The sequence below is a fragment of the Prionailurus bengalensis genome, chromosome F2, assembly GCF_016509475.1.
Source record: "Prionailurus bengalensis isolate Pbe53 chromosome F2, Fcat_Pben_1.1_paternal_pri, whole genome shotgun sequence".
NCBI lineage: Eukaryota > Metazoa > Chordata > Mammalia > Carnivora > Felidae > Prionailurus > Prionailurus bengalensis.
The window spans coordinates 49,467,847-49,482,942 of NC_057353.1; the positions used below are offsets into that span (position 1 = coordinate 49,467,847).

The window sequence follows — 15,096 nt, forward strand, 5'->3', positions numbered from 1 at the left end:
TTCTCTTAATTTAATTTATTTCTGTGTGAATTTAGAAGCTAAAACTCTCGGTGCAGAGACAAAAATCTTTATGTAACAGTTATGTTTATTTTATTTTTTAAAGGCTTTTTTTTTTTAAGTTTTTTTTCAACGTTTATTTATTTTTGGGACAGAGAGAGACAGAGCATGAACGGGGGAGGGGAAGAGAGAGAGGGAGACACAGAATCGGAAACAGGCTCCAGGCTCTGAGCCATCAGCCCAGAGCCTGACGCGGGGCTCGAACTCACGGACCGCGAGATCATGACCTGGCTGAAGTCGGACGCTTAACCGACTGCGCCACCCAGGTGCCCCTGGTTATGTTTATTTTAACAGAAAGATGTTAAAAGTTAAGATTAATATTAGGGCATAAAACACACTACTTTAATATGTAGAGAGAAAAATAGAGTTTAGGTAAAGTAGAGGGAAGGAATAAAGGTTTAAGTTTAGGCAGGATTGTCAAGCTCACTATAATTTTTAATTCTCTAATTTCTCTGAGGCTTTAAGTGTGAGTTAAACTGTGTTTTCTTTTTTTCTCAGTTGGGTGTTTTGTTTGAATAAATAGTGCAGATATCTAAAATTTGAGTAATATTGACTGCATGGTGATATAATCATTGTATTTTGAACTTAACTGTCTTTCATTTTCACTATCATTTCCTATCTTTCAATTAATATTTGGCATCTCAAATTGCCAAAACTTGAGATGGACCCCTCATATTATGGGTATTGTAAAGCTGTTGAAATTGCTACTCAATTATCTGATTGTCATAGTTTTCTAACTTACTTGCTTACTTCTTGTAAGGTCGTGGAAATATGTACTCATATGATCTAACCACCTCAGTTCTATAATTCAATAGGTTGAAACCACTTTTAGGTTCATTTGATAACTCTTTTTGGAGAACACTCAAAAAGCGAATGAGTCTCTTAATACTTATGATAACTGCTCTCAGTTTTTTTTTTCAAAGGAACTAGCTTATAGACAGTAGACCCCTTGCCATCCCCCCCCCCGCCACACCCCCCCCCCCCCCCCAACAATTGCACAGATTGTTCTTTTTGACTCTCTAAACTGGCTCTGTTCTCTAGTTTCTGATGTTTGCCTCAGGCCCTCCTACCTTGATGTTCGGTGCTATTTTTTTAGATTACTGACTTCAGTTAATTTTGCTGTAAAACTCAGCACTTTTAAAATGATTCACGTAACATCAACTCTGGGTAGTATAGGCTATTGTCACATTCTCTGGGGACCACCTTGCCAGGGCTAGGTTCCTTTTCTATCTCTTCCAGCCTCCCTTCCCACAACTCCTGCCCAGAACAGAGGAAATTAGCTATTTTATCAGAAACGTGAAGTTCCTAGGACTTCTCTCTTTGCATGTGGATCTAGCCCACACTTTGTACTTAGGCAATTATTAATCTCTGAACATAGCTGACAATGTTCACATCATGGTATAATAGGTATATTATATTTGAAGTGCCTCCCACTTTGGATTCTTTTCATCAGTAAGCCAGCTTCTTTTTTCTTTTTTGCCCTTGAGGCAATGGATGGGTGAAGAGAAGTTACAAAATGGGAAGCCTGGACCTTGTTACTTCAAGCCTGAAGGCAGTTGGGGACAGTGGTAGGTATGCAGAAAAGGGACGTCAAGGAAAAGCCAGCCCCTTTTAACCGTATGCATTGTGGGGAAGGAGACAGAAGACAGAGGTGAGGCCTCTAGATGACAGAGGTATGTTCTAATCTCTTCCTTCCAGGCGTTGCCCCAGGAGGAGGATGCCTGTTGGTTAAATGAAGGGCAGCTTTATACCCTTCTTAACATCTGAGGTTCTTGGAAGAGGTCACTTTTCAGGATTCTAGTACCACCTGGGGCATAACTACTTCCGAGCGAATTCAGCAGTGCATCATGGTTAAGAAAGGGCCAGCATTAGCTTTCCAGAGCTTTCCTTAGTTCCAGTGTGGCATGGAGGACACAAAAATAGCTGCCTGTCCCTGTCATGACACTCCCCCCGTTCTGAAGACTGGGGGATAAGGGATGAGATGACATTGCAGAAGAGGCTGCAGGACAGAGAGCTTGAGCCACGGCCGGATGGAGGATTCTTTGGGGGACTGAGAGGGGTCAGCAGTGCCTTGGGAGCTGAGGTGAGATCACGTCAGTAGTGGAGCCCAATCCTGTCTAAATTGAAAAGCGCCAGACTATGAATTAGATGAGCTGCAGATTTCAGCAAGAGAAGCCCCATGGAACACCTAGACACTTCCTTGGAAAACAGCAGGAAAAGGGGTAGAAGTATCAGAAATAGAGAATGTATCCAAAGGAGCTATTTAATAGACTAAAATTACAGGGGTGGTTTCTTAAAAAAAAATTAGCTAGTATGCTGTTGAGGAAAACCAGACCAAAAGTAAAGAAATAAGCTGTGTTTCTTTGCAAGTGATTTTTCAAAGCTACAACAATTGGTAACAGAGAAGAATTTGCAACAACTAAGATTTGGAGATGTTTCAGGTTAAAGTTTCTTCTGTCCTGCTGCTATCTGCTGAGAGACTAATGGAAGACACCATACAGTTTTTTCACTTCAGCCTGCAAGTGTGGTTGTAGCTGGAAAGGCCATGCTTGTAGTTCATGGGGAATTTGGGAAAGTCTTGCTGTTTGTCTTGGGGTATCAGATGAAGCAAAGTTGCTGATTTTTGTTTTGCAATCCAGAAACCTATTCTATAGAGACTACAGTGATCTCCTAATTGCTTAAGGAACATACTTGAAAACTCAACCCCTCTAGGATACGGGCCAGTCCTTCAGCTTTCCAAATCTGTCATGACAGTGCTGGGGCCGGGGCTTGTCGGCTGTAGGCACAAATTCCATTGAATTCTATCTTTTGAGACACAGAGACATCATGGGTCTGGTGATGGGAAACTTCAGGGTAATGTGGATTGAGCCTCTCTGGATTTCCAGGTCTCTTGCGGATCTTTTCTGAATTCTTGTTGTTTTTTCAAATACAGCCTGAGCCAGGGGAGAAGAAGGCATCGAGGGATCTATGGTGCGAATGCATTCCTTTTGTAGCATTTGCCACAATTGTAATCGAAACACTATTTGCGCAATTATTTGTTCTGCCTATTGTCTCCCCCACGACACTTCAAATTTGTTTTGCTTATTGTCTCCCCCACGACACCGCAAAGTCTGTCTGTTGAAATGTATTTACCAGCTCTTAGCATAGTGTCTGGCATATAGTAGGCATTTAGTGAATATTGTACGAATGAGTAAATTATTGATGAATTAGTGTTAATAGTTATTTGCCCGTCTATAAGTAAATTGGAATTTTATGGTCTGAATTAATTTCTATGATAAAGTACAGCTTCATCCAAGTTTATTTACTAATACTGAATGTAGTATTAATCTTTTAGTATAATATAGTAGGAATATATCTTTTAGTAGAATATAGTAGGAACATAGTAGAATATACTGAATATTGAATGTAGTATACTAATATTGAATGTAGTATTAATCTTTTAGTAGAATAGAGTAGGAACATTGTATTCAGCAGTGTGCTGATAAATGTTAACCACTGGTTTTCTGTGAGAAAAAGCCTTGGTTTGTGGCATTTTCCAATTTCTGTTGTCTAAATACACCTACCAGGGCTGATTTCAAGCTAACCCACATGACTTTGTTGAGTGTGCAGTTGGGAAGAAATGTGCACAACTGGTCCTTATGACTCAGTGAAAGCTGGCTCTAGAACACCACTGAAGTGCTTTCACACGCGAGTTTAGTAATGCATTGTTTATTTATTTATTTATTTATTTAATATAATTTATTGTCAAATTGGTTTCCATACAACACCGAGTGCTCATCCCAACAAGTGCCCTCCTCAATGCCCATCACCCACTTTCCCCTCTCCCCCAGCCCCCATCAACCCTCAGTTTGTTTTCAGTATCCAAGAGTCCCTTATGGTTTGCCTCCCTCCCTCTCTGTAACTTTTTTTCCCCCTCCCCCCCCCCATGGTCTTGTTTTTCACATACAGAGGCTACGTTGGTGATACACATTCACTACAGCATGTAGCTTAAAACGATTTTCAGTTAAGGTAATGCTATCGACCGTAAAGGATAAACTCCAAAAGTTTCTGTAGCTTAATATTATTGAGGTCTGTTTCTTATCTGTGTGAAATCCACATTGCTATGGCTGGTCAGCAGACGGCTCTCTTCCAATTGCTCATTCAGGTTCCTGGGCTCCCTTTTTTGTGGCTCCTTTATCCCCGAGGGTCTTGAATGGGGAGCATGATGGGGGTATATGAGAGTTTCTTAATGGTCAGGGGAATGGCATACATCATTATACTTGTAATCAAATGCCCAGAACATAGTCATATGGCCAGGTCCATCCATAGCTATAAGGGAGAGTGAGAAATGCATCATTCTAAGGGAAAAAAGAAATAAATTTAATAGCCAGAATCTTTTGTTTTTCTAGTCATGTGATAGATTAAGCTGATCAATTTATATTCTTCTCTTACTAATGCACACATTTGTAATCAGGCTGGCAGTGATTAGAAATGGAGTCTAGTAAATTCTTTTCTCTGTTCAGAGTTAGCCGGATCTTAAGAGCTTGGTCTGTAGTCTAACCAATAATCCTTCCTTTCCCTGAATTACTGTATTCTTTATTATCCCTATTTAGAGAGAAGTTATAGGGATTTGCAGAGCTTTAAAATTATTATATGCACTTGATATAATTTTGTTTTTGTTTTCTTTGTGTATTTGGCTTAGCTATTGAATTTATTATTTTTACAATTTTATTTTCTTTTTTAAATTAAAAAAATTATTTTAGAGAGAGAGAGAGAGAGAGCATGAATGAGGGAGAGGGGCAGAGGGAGAGAGAGAATCTTAAGCAGGCTGCATGCTCCGTGTCGAGCCAAATGCAGAGCTCAGTCCCATGACCCTGCGATCATGATCTGAGCTGAAATCAAGAGTTGGTCACTCAACCGACTGAGCCACCCAGAAGCCCCTATTTTTATAATTTTAAAGACATATTTAATTTTTCTTAATTTTTTTTCTCCCTTTCAAACCTACTAAGGATATTTGTGAAGTGGAACTTATGATGATAAGTGGCAAATTTGGGTCATTAGAGAGCATTCCTTCTCTTAATATTGCTATATTACTTTGAAAATTTTGGCATATTTACAAACGAAGGTAATAATGCCTTATAATTTTGAATTCGATATGTCTTTGTATTCTCAGGGCTTCGGTGTGTTTGATATTTGCGAAGATCAGCAAAACTAATGGGCCCCAACCATGACTGTTTCCAAGCGTACATATTACTGAGATATTTTTTAACAGCCTTCATCATATGATACACTTGCTGATTAACCTAACTGCTTAAAGGGTTGCATTAACAAAACTCTGTGATTTTATTCCCGAATTAGTTTAATTGTGTTTCATAGATACATAACTCACCTCTAATAGACATTAATAGTTTCATAACCGGTTCGTTGCAAGTCACATATGCATCTGCGTATGCGTTTGTGAGATGGAGTCCCATATGCTCAGTGTATAAGTTAAGTTGCTCTGTGCGTGAGGGGCTTCAAGTGAAAGTGTCAGCCTCTGTACTACTTCAGTGAGTGGATTTGTTTAGTGAACTTTTAAGATGAATAAACTATTAATCCAAGAATGAGAGGAGATAGCAAAAGAAGAGAAGAAAGTGAATCGGGTATTAGGATATGAGACTACTAAGAGCTGGCAGTTTAGGAGGGGACAGAGTGTCCAGTCAGAAAAGGAGCAGGCAGCGTGGGTATCCCAGAGAGTGTAGGGAGAATGTTAGCGCAGTGAGTCTTTAACAGGAATCCAACATCATCCTTCGTGCCTCCTGCTCATTTATCTCATATTAGTGTCCGCTGGGTGTTAACAGATGAGGAAAACGAGGCCCACAGTTCTTCCTAGTCTTTTACTAATTTGGGACTACACAGAAATGTTGCTGTCACCATTTGGATGCTGAATAGTTCACACTGAGGTAAATTGGGAAGGCGGCTCATGGCCTTCCATAGTCACTGGGGAGCACACCTGTAACCCGTTCCTCGTATCAAGCTGGGAATCTCTGCCTCAACCAATGGTTCTCTAACTTTATCAGGCATCAGAATCACCTGTAGGATTTGACCAAAAAAAAAAAAAAATCACAGATTTCTGGGTCCTGTCCCAGAATTCCTGTCTGGAATGGGGCCTGGTGATCCTGATGCTGTTGTGTGTCCCAGAGGATAGTCTTCGAGAATCTCTGTTCCAGAAGAACCTAAGTAACCTACTTGTGACAAATAATGAAGCAGGTTGTTTCCGCAGATGATTGTGATTGGATAGTTGTCTGACTCACGAACTCTGTTTTATTGTCAGTTAGCAGGCACAAAGGATATTAATCCTCAATATTCTGACTTATTCCAGATGAATTCATATTGTGAAATCAGGTGGCTTCTATTATCACTATAATATGAATAGTTATTTATTTAAAATAAAACGAAAGTTGAGATTCAAACTTTATTTGAACATCATTTTGTGGTTCTATTATTTAGTTTGCCTTTCACTTTTAAGAGAGAGCTGCAATACTGACTTTTGTCACAAGGTGGCATCAAAAGCCTGAAGAATTTGGTTGAAATTTGATTTCTGAGAGATATATTTCATGAACATTCAAAACAAATTTGTACTATGAGGTAGTTTTTTTTAAAATTTTGAGTGATATTTTGTTATTTTCATTTCAAAAATGCTTTCTTATTATAAAAATAAAATAGGCACACATATATGTTGACATTATTGATGACTAATCCCTTTGGAAATCAGTGAAACATATATCTTAGTGTAATAATATCAGATATCTTACTATCTTTCCCCGAGAAAGATTTCAAAAAAATTCAAGTTAGCAAGCAATTAGAAGGTCTTACTGTCCTGTGCTTGATAGTGTCTCTTTATGCAAATAGAAGATATAAACCCTGTCCCCAATGAGCTTTGAATTTAATTGGGGAAAAAAGAAATGTATATACAGTTCAAAGAGATAACAAAATAATAAAAAATGATTATGATTAAGTACAATGCATGATATGGATTATACAAGCAATATGAACAAGAATAAGGGCAATTAAAAATTGTAAATGGCATTTTACAGAAACATCCTTATATCAGTTGAAAACACCATAATGAATCTCCTTTTTACTGCAATGATCTATCTATTACTATTATAAGTTATTTAAAATATGAAGAGGTGTTTAGTAATCTTGAGAGCTGTGTAAGATTCAGTTTTGACATACACATCAGAAAATACTCACTTGAAATATGAACTCACCTTTTATTTCATGAATATATAATTTTATTTTTTTCTGATTAATAGAAAAAGATTTCTTAGAAGAGGGTGAAGATTTTCTGGTCACACAAATACCAGCTGTAATATTCTTAGATTTCTAGAGTCTGAAAAACCTATCTATGTAGATATCTATAGCTACACTTGATCTTGAAAAAATTCAAGTGTAGGAGGGTGGTTACCTGGGGATGGAGAGAGGGAGAAAGGGATTTGCTGTTTAATAGACTGAGTTTTGCAAGATGAACAAGTTTTGAAGATACATTTCACAACTATGTGAATATACTTAGCACTACTGAACTAAGCACTTAAAAATGGTTACAGTGGTAAATTTTTCTTATAATGAGAATAAAAACAAGTGTCCTTCTATAAATTGGGCAACTAATAGGTTTTTATTGAAGATCAACAATGTTCCTAGCTTTATGTTAGCGATTAGGAGCTACTTCAAAGAAATAAATGCCCCTTTAAGAAGCTTATAATATAGTTAATTGAATATAGATTAGCCTCATTCCCGGTAGGTAGGTGATCTACTGGAAGTCTAACATCTACCAAGCATTGGGCTAGACATTTTGTATAAATTATTTCCAACCTTCAGTTCTCAAAACAATATAGGAAAACAAGCATTATCATCCCTATTTCTCTATTGTATCATTAAGGAAGCTAAGTTTTATAGATACGAAGGTTTATTGCCTTGTTCAAGGTTGCAAAGTTTCTAATCTTGGAGTTGGTATTTAAACCCAAGTCTGTCTAGCCTCAAAATCCATTTTCCCTATACTATACCGTGCTCCTCATTTAAATAAAAAGTAATTGAAAAGACTACAGATAAACAACTAGTAATTTGGTGCTCTCGTTTCGTATTTCTGCTGTCAGTTAGCATTGTTTCATTATAATTACTCGGACAAAATTAAAAGAAAGGGTATGTGATAGAATTAATATTAGCATTTAGTCTGGATTACATTTTAACCTGAGAAAGGATAACCATGTAATTTTTTGTTGGTTTGAACTGTCTTTTTATTTGTGTTTTAACTTTTGGAAACACTAATCTTTTTCCCTGTGTATTCGTGTGCAGGTTATGTGGGTATGTAATTTGTGCCGAAAACAACAAGAAATCCTCACTAAATCAGGAGCGTGGTTTTATAACAGTGGATCTAACACACCACAGCAACCTGATCAAAAGGTTCTCCGAGGACTGCGGAACGAGGAGGCGCCTCAGGAGAAGAAGGCAAAACTGCATGAGCAGGCCCAGTTCCAAGGACCCTCAGGTGACTTATCTGTACCTGCAGTGGAGAAAAGTCGATCTCATGGGCTCACAAGACAGGATTCTATTAAAAATGGGTCAGGAGTGAAGCACCAAATTGCCAGTGACATAGCGTCAGACAGGTAAACATTTTGTTTAATCTTTAGGTAAACATTATTTTTAATCTTCATTCCAAACAGAAATACAAATACATTGAAATGTTGAGGCAACGAGTTATCTAAATGTCATGTAAATGTCCATGTGTTTTATATAAATGCTGAAAGCGATGTTTAGGACTTGAGCTATTAGAGGTTTGAACAATGTTGGGTTTAATGAGGGAGCGTTAGGTTATCTGATTTTCCAGAATGAAGAAATGAAGTAAAACAGACTAGATAGAAGGTTATTGGCATAGGAAGGGCAGACTGGGATAAGAGCAGTGGGAATGAAGAAGAGACAGTTTTAAGACATTTTAGAGAGGTAGGATGGAACAGACTAACCACAAGTGGGAGGTAAGAGAATGGGGAAAATTACTGATGTCTTTAGAACTTCTACGTTAGGCTGAAGGTGGAGGTAGTTTCCCAAGGACGCAAATAGACAAAAGGGTTTCATGAGTTTTCTGTATCTGTGGGCTACTTGGGATCAATTCTGGTGGCTTCTTCATGTTCAAAATATGAGACTTTATAGATAGTATTTATGGTTCTATATTTCCTACCTTTGAAAGGGGAGAATGAAAAAATTTCATGGGAAGATTATTTTTCTATACCGTATTCCTATTTGAATTGAAAACTAAAAAAATCTGTATAGTATATCTGGTTTATACTATTTCTGTTGTCCAGAAGTGGCCCATAAATTTCTGTGTGACTACGTACAAAGTCATGCATTTGAGGAAAAACAGATCTAAAATTATACTAATAGGATGTTGGGTTCTGAGCATTCATTTATCACAGGTAAGATAACTGGGAATCACCTTATATTGTGCCTAAAGTTGCCACCGTAACGTGCCGCTGTGTCTTGTGAGAATAATAAAATGATGGCTTCACCAGTTCTTTTGAAAACTAGCAAAAGTGAAACAAGGTAATCCTATCTTTGGGGAAAACAGTGGTGGTTTCATGGCTGAAATACTCTGAACATGTCTCAGTCTAAAATCTCAGGAACCCAAGGGTTTTACGTTTAGAGGACCCTCTTAGTTTGATTGAGGTCCACCTTAGGCAGACAAAATAATTTGGAAGGCAATCCCAGACACCACGTGTAGAGGAGTGAGCAATGATCCAGTTAAGAGAAAAAACACAATACTGCACATTCAAGAGCAGATTACCTCTTTTGGCAAACGAGTCTCAATTTTAGTGGGACTTCCCGGAGGCAGGGTAGAATGGCCTCAGAGTTATCTTACCTCATGGGCAAGGAGATGAGGTATTTATAAACCCTACCTCTCCTTTGTTATCGGTCTAGGGTTGTTCTTGGAGGGTGTTAACTCTTTGGAACTCATTCTCCAAGCAGGTTCTTTTGGCCAGAGAAAGCACTTAGGGAGATATAGTAAGACTTTGCTATGCAGGGACTGGTAGATGATGAGGCAGTGTGGATTGGGACTGTGGCAGTGTGTGTTATACGAGGACTTTCGAAATCAATAAAGTCTGTAAAATGACAATTATCATGGTCATGGTATATGAACTTGGATAAAAAGATAGATGATAACCAATGGAGATAGAATTTTTAAAGAATTTCTCACACATTTTTAATGAATAAGTCAAATGAATAGTGAGAGCATAGACACATTCTGCAAAAACTAGATAGATGCATGAGATAGTCTCCTTTGGACTTTAGAAAGGTAGGTTCAGGAAGAATAAAGGGAAATACTAAAACATTGGATCACATAATAGACGATTAAGTTTTGGAATGTATCTCATCAGGAAGTTGTAGACGTTTAAAATAAATCCAATAAGTTTATGAATGATTAATTCATCTTTGTAAGGAAGATAGAAGCACATCTCTAATCTTTGTAGAAGGTGGTGATGAGAACAAAGATATCTTTCAATATTATCTCTGAACTCTTCTTTCATTGGCAAAGTATTATAAGCAAAAAAAAAAAAAGAGCATTTGTTTTATCATTATTAAATGCAGATTCGACAGCAATTTGTTTTGTTAAGTGTGTAAGTATGAATCCAGTTAATTCTTTCCCCTAGGGCATGGGGTGGGTCATGGGTCAGCACACTACGCCCTGAAGCCAAATCTGGCTTGCCACCTGTTCTCCACGCCCCCCCCCTGCCCCCCGCAAATAAAGATTTCCTGGAACACAGCCATACCTTTCCATTTACTTCTTGTTTATGGCTATTTTCAGTTCCATCTCCAGGGTTGAGTAGTTACAAGAGACCATATGGCTCTCATAGCCTAAAGTATTTACTCTCTGACCCTTTACAGAAACTGTTGGCCAACTCCTACCCTAGAGAGTAGTTAGCTCTTTTGTTCTGCTGATGTCTCCTTTCTTTGCCCATTTTCTTTTGTTACTGTTTAAATTATTTCAGTTAAGCCTGCTTTCTTGTTCTCTCTCTCCCTGTCTGCCGCCTAGCCACTCTCTCTCTTTCTTTCCTTCCTTTTTGTCTGGGTAACACCCCCTCCCCCATCTCTCTGTTGCTCCTTTTTTGTCCTTATCTATTCTCTTTCTTACCAGAGTGGATCTTTGAGCAGTTTGAGTTGGACTGTGAAATGGAGCTACTGATAAGGAATATAACTTCAGTTTAAAGTATTATTAGTGATTTGTTTCCTCAATACCATTCAGAAACTGATGGCCACAAAAGGAGAAGATTTGGTTCAATTATTTTAAATCTCTGTGGATCTTAGAATTGTGTTTGACAGATACAAAAGTATGTTACTTATTTTTCTTTTAAGGCGTCTTAGTTTGATCTTTAACTGCATTCTGGGGTAGTTTTGACCTGTTTTATGACCTCTTCCCTCCCAGGTTTTGGCACAATGCTTTACACATAGACCCTTAGTGTTTATTGATTGAATGACTATCAGTTGGCCCTAGATCTTAGTTTTGAGTTAATAAGCATTTACTTAATTAGTTTATTCATAAAATGGTAAATATTTATTATCAATTTGGAGGTAAAATATTGTTAGAGGTTTTCAAATATGTTTTTTTTTAATTTCAGAATAAGTTTTGAAATAACCATTTAAAAAATTATGTACAGTTGGCTTACCCTTTGTCATGCCCCTCAGGAATGCCCAGTGGCTTCTCAGTCTTTAATTTACATACTATCATGTGGTGATCTTATTAAAATATAGATTTTAATTCGGTAGGCCTGAGGTAGGGCTTGAAAATCTGTATTTCTAACAAGTGATGCCAATACTTGTAGTGAAGGCCAGTAGTGAGGCGTCTAAGAATATCTTAGGAAGGGAAACACCAGTGGCCTTTAATAGCTCAGTGACAGTTGTCTTCTGTACCATTGCCACCAAGAGGCATATATGAGTGAACATGTAAGGTTCTTGGAAGATGCTGTTCTGACATATTTTTTTTTAATGTTTATTTTTGAGAGAGAGAGAGAGAGAGAGAGAGAGAGAGCAAGCAAGTAGAAGAAGGGCAGAGAGGGAGACACAGAATCTGAAGCAGGCTCCAGGCTCTGAGCTGTCAGCACAGAGCCCAGCACAGGGCTTGAACTCATGAACCATGAGATCGTGACCTGAGCCGAAGTCAGACACTTAACCGACTGAGCCACCCAGGTGCCCCGAGTTCTGACATATTTATTGAATGGGGGTCAGAAGGTGGAAACCAGCTACCTGTTGGCAGATGGACTACACTGATGTGGTTGCAAGCCCCTGGCTCCTTTATTACGACATGGTGGCTGAGCATTTACTTATTTATATATGTTGTTTTTTAAAATACACTTCTTATTTATTTCCTCTTTATTATACAGTTAGGAATATATATCTTAAGTAGTACATATATAGTTAGATTTTTTACCTCTGAATTCATTTTCAAGATGGTCAAGGGGATGTTAACAAATATTTGTTTTACAAAGAGGCCTTGGGATGGAGGAGGGTTGTGAACCTCTGGGTTAAGGAATCAAAGGTGGGATCTAGAAGAGGGTGGGTGAAATAACCATTTAAAAAACTATATTTTTTGTTAAGAAAATAAAATTATGTGAAAGTTAAAGTAAATTTGTCGATGTTTAGTTGATGTTTTATACACTTGAAATTATTTAACAGTTGGATGCTTCATTCATAATTTTCCTTTTTTCATAATTTTCATAGTTGAAAATTAGTAGTTAAAATTTAGGAAAGAGTTAATTTTTTTTCTTTTATGTAAAATTTACTATCTATTTATTTAGCACTTTCCTAGGACATTGGGAGAAGTTAAAAAGTAAGAAATATTATGGCTAATTTGTTTGGCGGGAAGTCAGAAGACATACGAATAGGACATAAGGATATAACAGGAAGTCCCTGTTCTTAGTTCTTCTCTTTACTGTTATCATTTGTTAGGTGTATATCTTTTGATTGTGTCTCAGTTTCCCCTCTCTAGAATAGAAGAGGCAGGCAGTTAGATCTCAAAAAGACTTCCAGTTCTAAAATTCTTTGTTATGTTGTATTTTAAGGTCTCTGCCATGGTATAAACTTCAAAGTATTCTCTTTCATTATTTTTTCTTTCCCATAACTGGTAGTATTGTGTTCAGTTAATAGAGGGTTATCTTCATTCGTATTGTGATAATATGTTATATTCCACTTATTCAACAGATATTTATCAAATTTCAGTATAGACTTTGTTACTACATGGCTGAACTAATTTCACCATAATTCATATATAAAACTGAACGTATCTGACATAATAGGTTAAGTCTCCAATAAGGACATTTTGACTCTAAGCTTGTAATTATATTACTATGTAATATTTCTCACTCTATTTTTCCCTACTTTTTTATTCTCTTGCAAAACAAAAATTAACAAGCAATAGGAAAAAGTAACAGAGTTAACTGCTTCTAATGAAATATGAAACATTTTAAGAAACATAACTACAAAGAAATAACATTTCATAGGCATGCCAGATTCTTTCTTTTTATCTTTTAAGTTTTTATTTAAATTTTAGTTGTTAATATACAGTATAATATTAGTTTTAGGAGTACAATGTAGTGATTTAGCACTTACATACAGTAGCCAGTGCTCATCACAAGTATACTCCTTAATACCCATCACCTATTTAACCCATCCCCCTGCCCACCTCTCCTCGGGTAACCATCAGTTTGTTCTCTAATAGTTAAGAGTCTGTTTCTTGGATTGTCTCTCTTTTTTTCCCATTTGCTCATTTGTTTTGTTTCTTAAATTCCACATATGGGTGAATCATATGATATTTGTCTTTCTTTGACTGACTTATTTTGCTTAGCATAATACTTTCTGGCTCCATCCATGTAGTTGCAAATGGCAAGATTTCATTCTTTGTCTTTTTAATTTATTTTTTTAAATTTACATCCAAGTTAGTTAGCATATAGTGCAACAATGATTTCAGGAGTAGATTCCTTAGTGCCCCTTACCCATTTAGCCCACCCCGCCCTCCCCCAACCCTTCCCAGTAACCCTCTGTTTGTTCGCCATATTTAAGAGTCTTTTATGTTTTGTCCCCCTTCCTGTTTTTATATTATTTTCATTTCCCTTCCGTTATGTTCATCTGTTTTGTATCTTAAAGTCCTGATATGAGTGAAGTCATATGATATTTGTCTTTCTCTGACTAATTTCGTTTAGCATAATACCCTCTAGTTCTGTCCACATAGTTGCAAATGGCAAGATTGCATTCTTTTTGATTGCTGAGTAATACTCCATTGTATATATATACCACATCTTCTTTATCCATTCATCCATCGATGGACATTTGGGCTCCTTCCATACTTTGGCTGTTGTTGATAGTGCTGCTATAAACATTGGGGTGCATGTGCCCCTTCGAAACAGCACACCTGTATCCCTTGGATAAATACCTAGTAGTGCAATTGCTGGGTCATAAGGTAGTTCTATTTTTAATTTTTTGAGAAACTTCCATACTGTTTTCCAGAGTGGCTGCACCAGTTTGCATCCCCAGCAGTAGTGCAAGAGGGATCCTCTTTCTCTGCATCCTCGCCAACATCTGTTGTTAGGCATGCCAGATTCTTAAGCATTTGTTCTGACTGGAAAATTTTAACAATGTCATATGACTCAGTTACATTTCAGTGCATTTTGTTAGATGGTGAGTATGCTACCAGCTATAAGTGACGACAAGACAGTAATAAAAATACAAGGTGATTATCTTAGATCTAAAATGTAAAGTTTTAAGGCAAATTAAGTGTAATGAAAGTTTAGTAGTTTTGTAATCATTGTAATTTCCTTATTGTCTGATGTTTATAACCTACCGGTACTTTTGTGACATTTGATTAAATAATTAATTCGTTAAAAATTTTTGATTCAGATTCCAACTAGTTAACATACAGTACAATATTAGTTTCAAGTGTAAAATATAGTGATTCAACACTTCCATACATCACCCGGTGCTCATCACAAGTGCACTCCTTAATCCCCATCACTTATTGACCTCATTTCCCACCCAGCT

The 15,096-nt window shown here is 37.2% G+C and overlaps 1 protein-coding gene across 34 annotated transcripts in view; it reads left to right on the forward strand.

Annotated features, from left to right (window-relative positions):
• Window positions 1-15,096, forward strand: part of RIMS2 (regulating synaptic membrane exocytosis 2) — a 604,627-nt gene that overhangs the window by 175,268 nt on the left and 414,263 nt on the right. For all 34 annotated transcript variants that reach the window (XM_043601572.1, XM_043601575.1, XM_043601571.1 and 31 more), the window contains one exon: window positions 8,371-8,681. In XM_043601572.1, coding sequence (XP_043457507.1) covers window positions 8,371-8,681 — 311 coding nt within the window. The remainder of the gene's footprint in view (window positions 1-8,370; window positions 8,682-15,096) is intronic.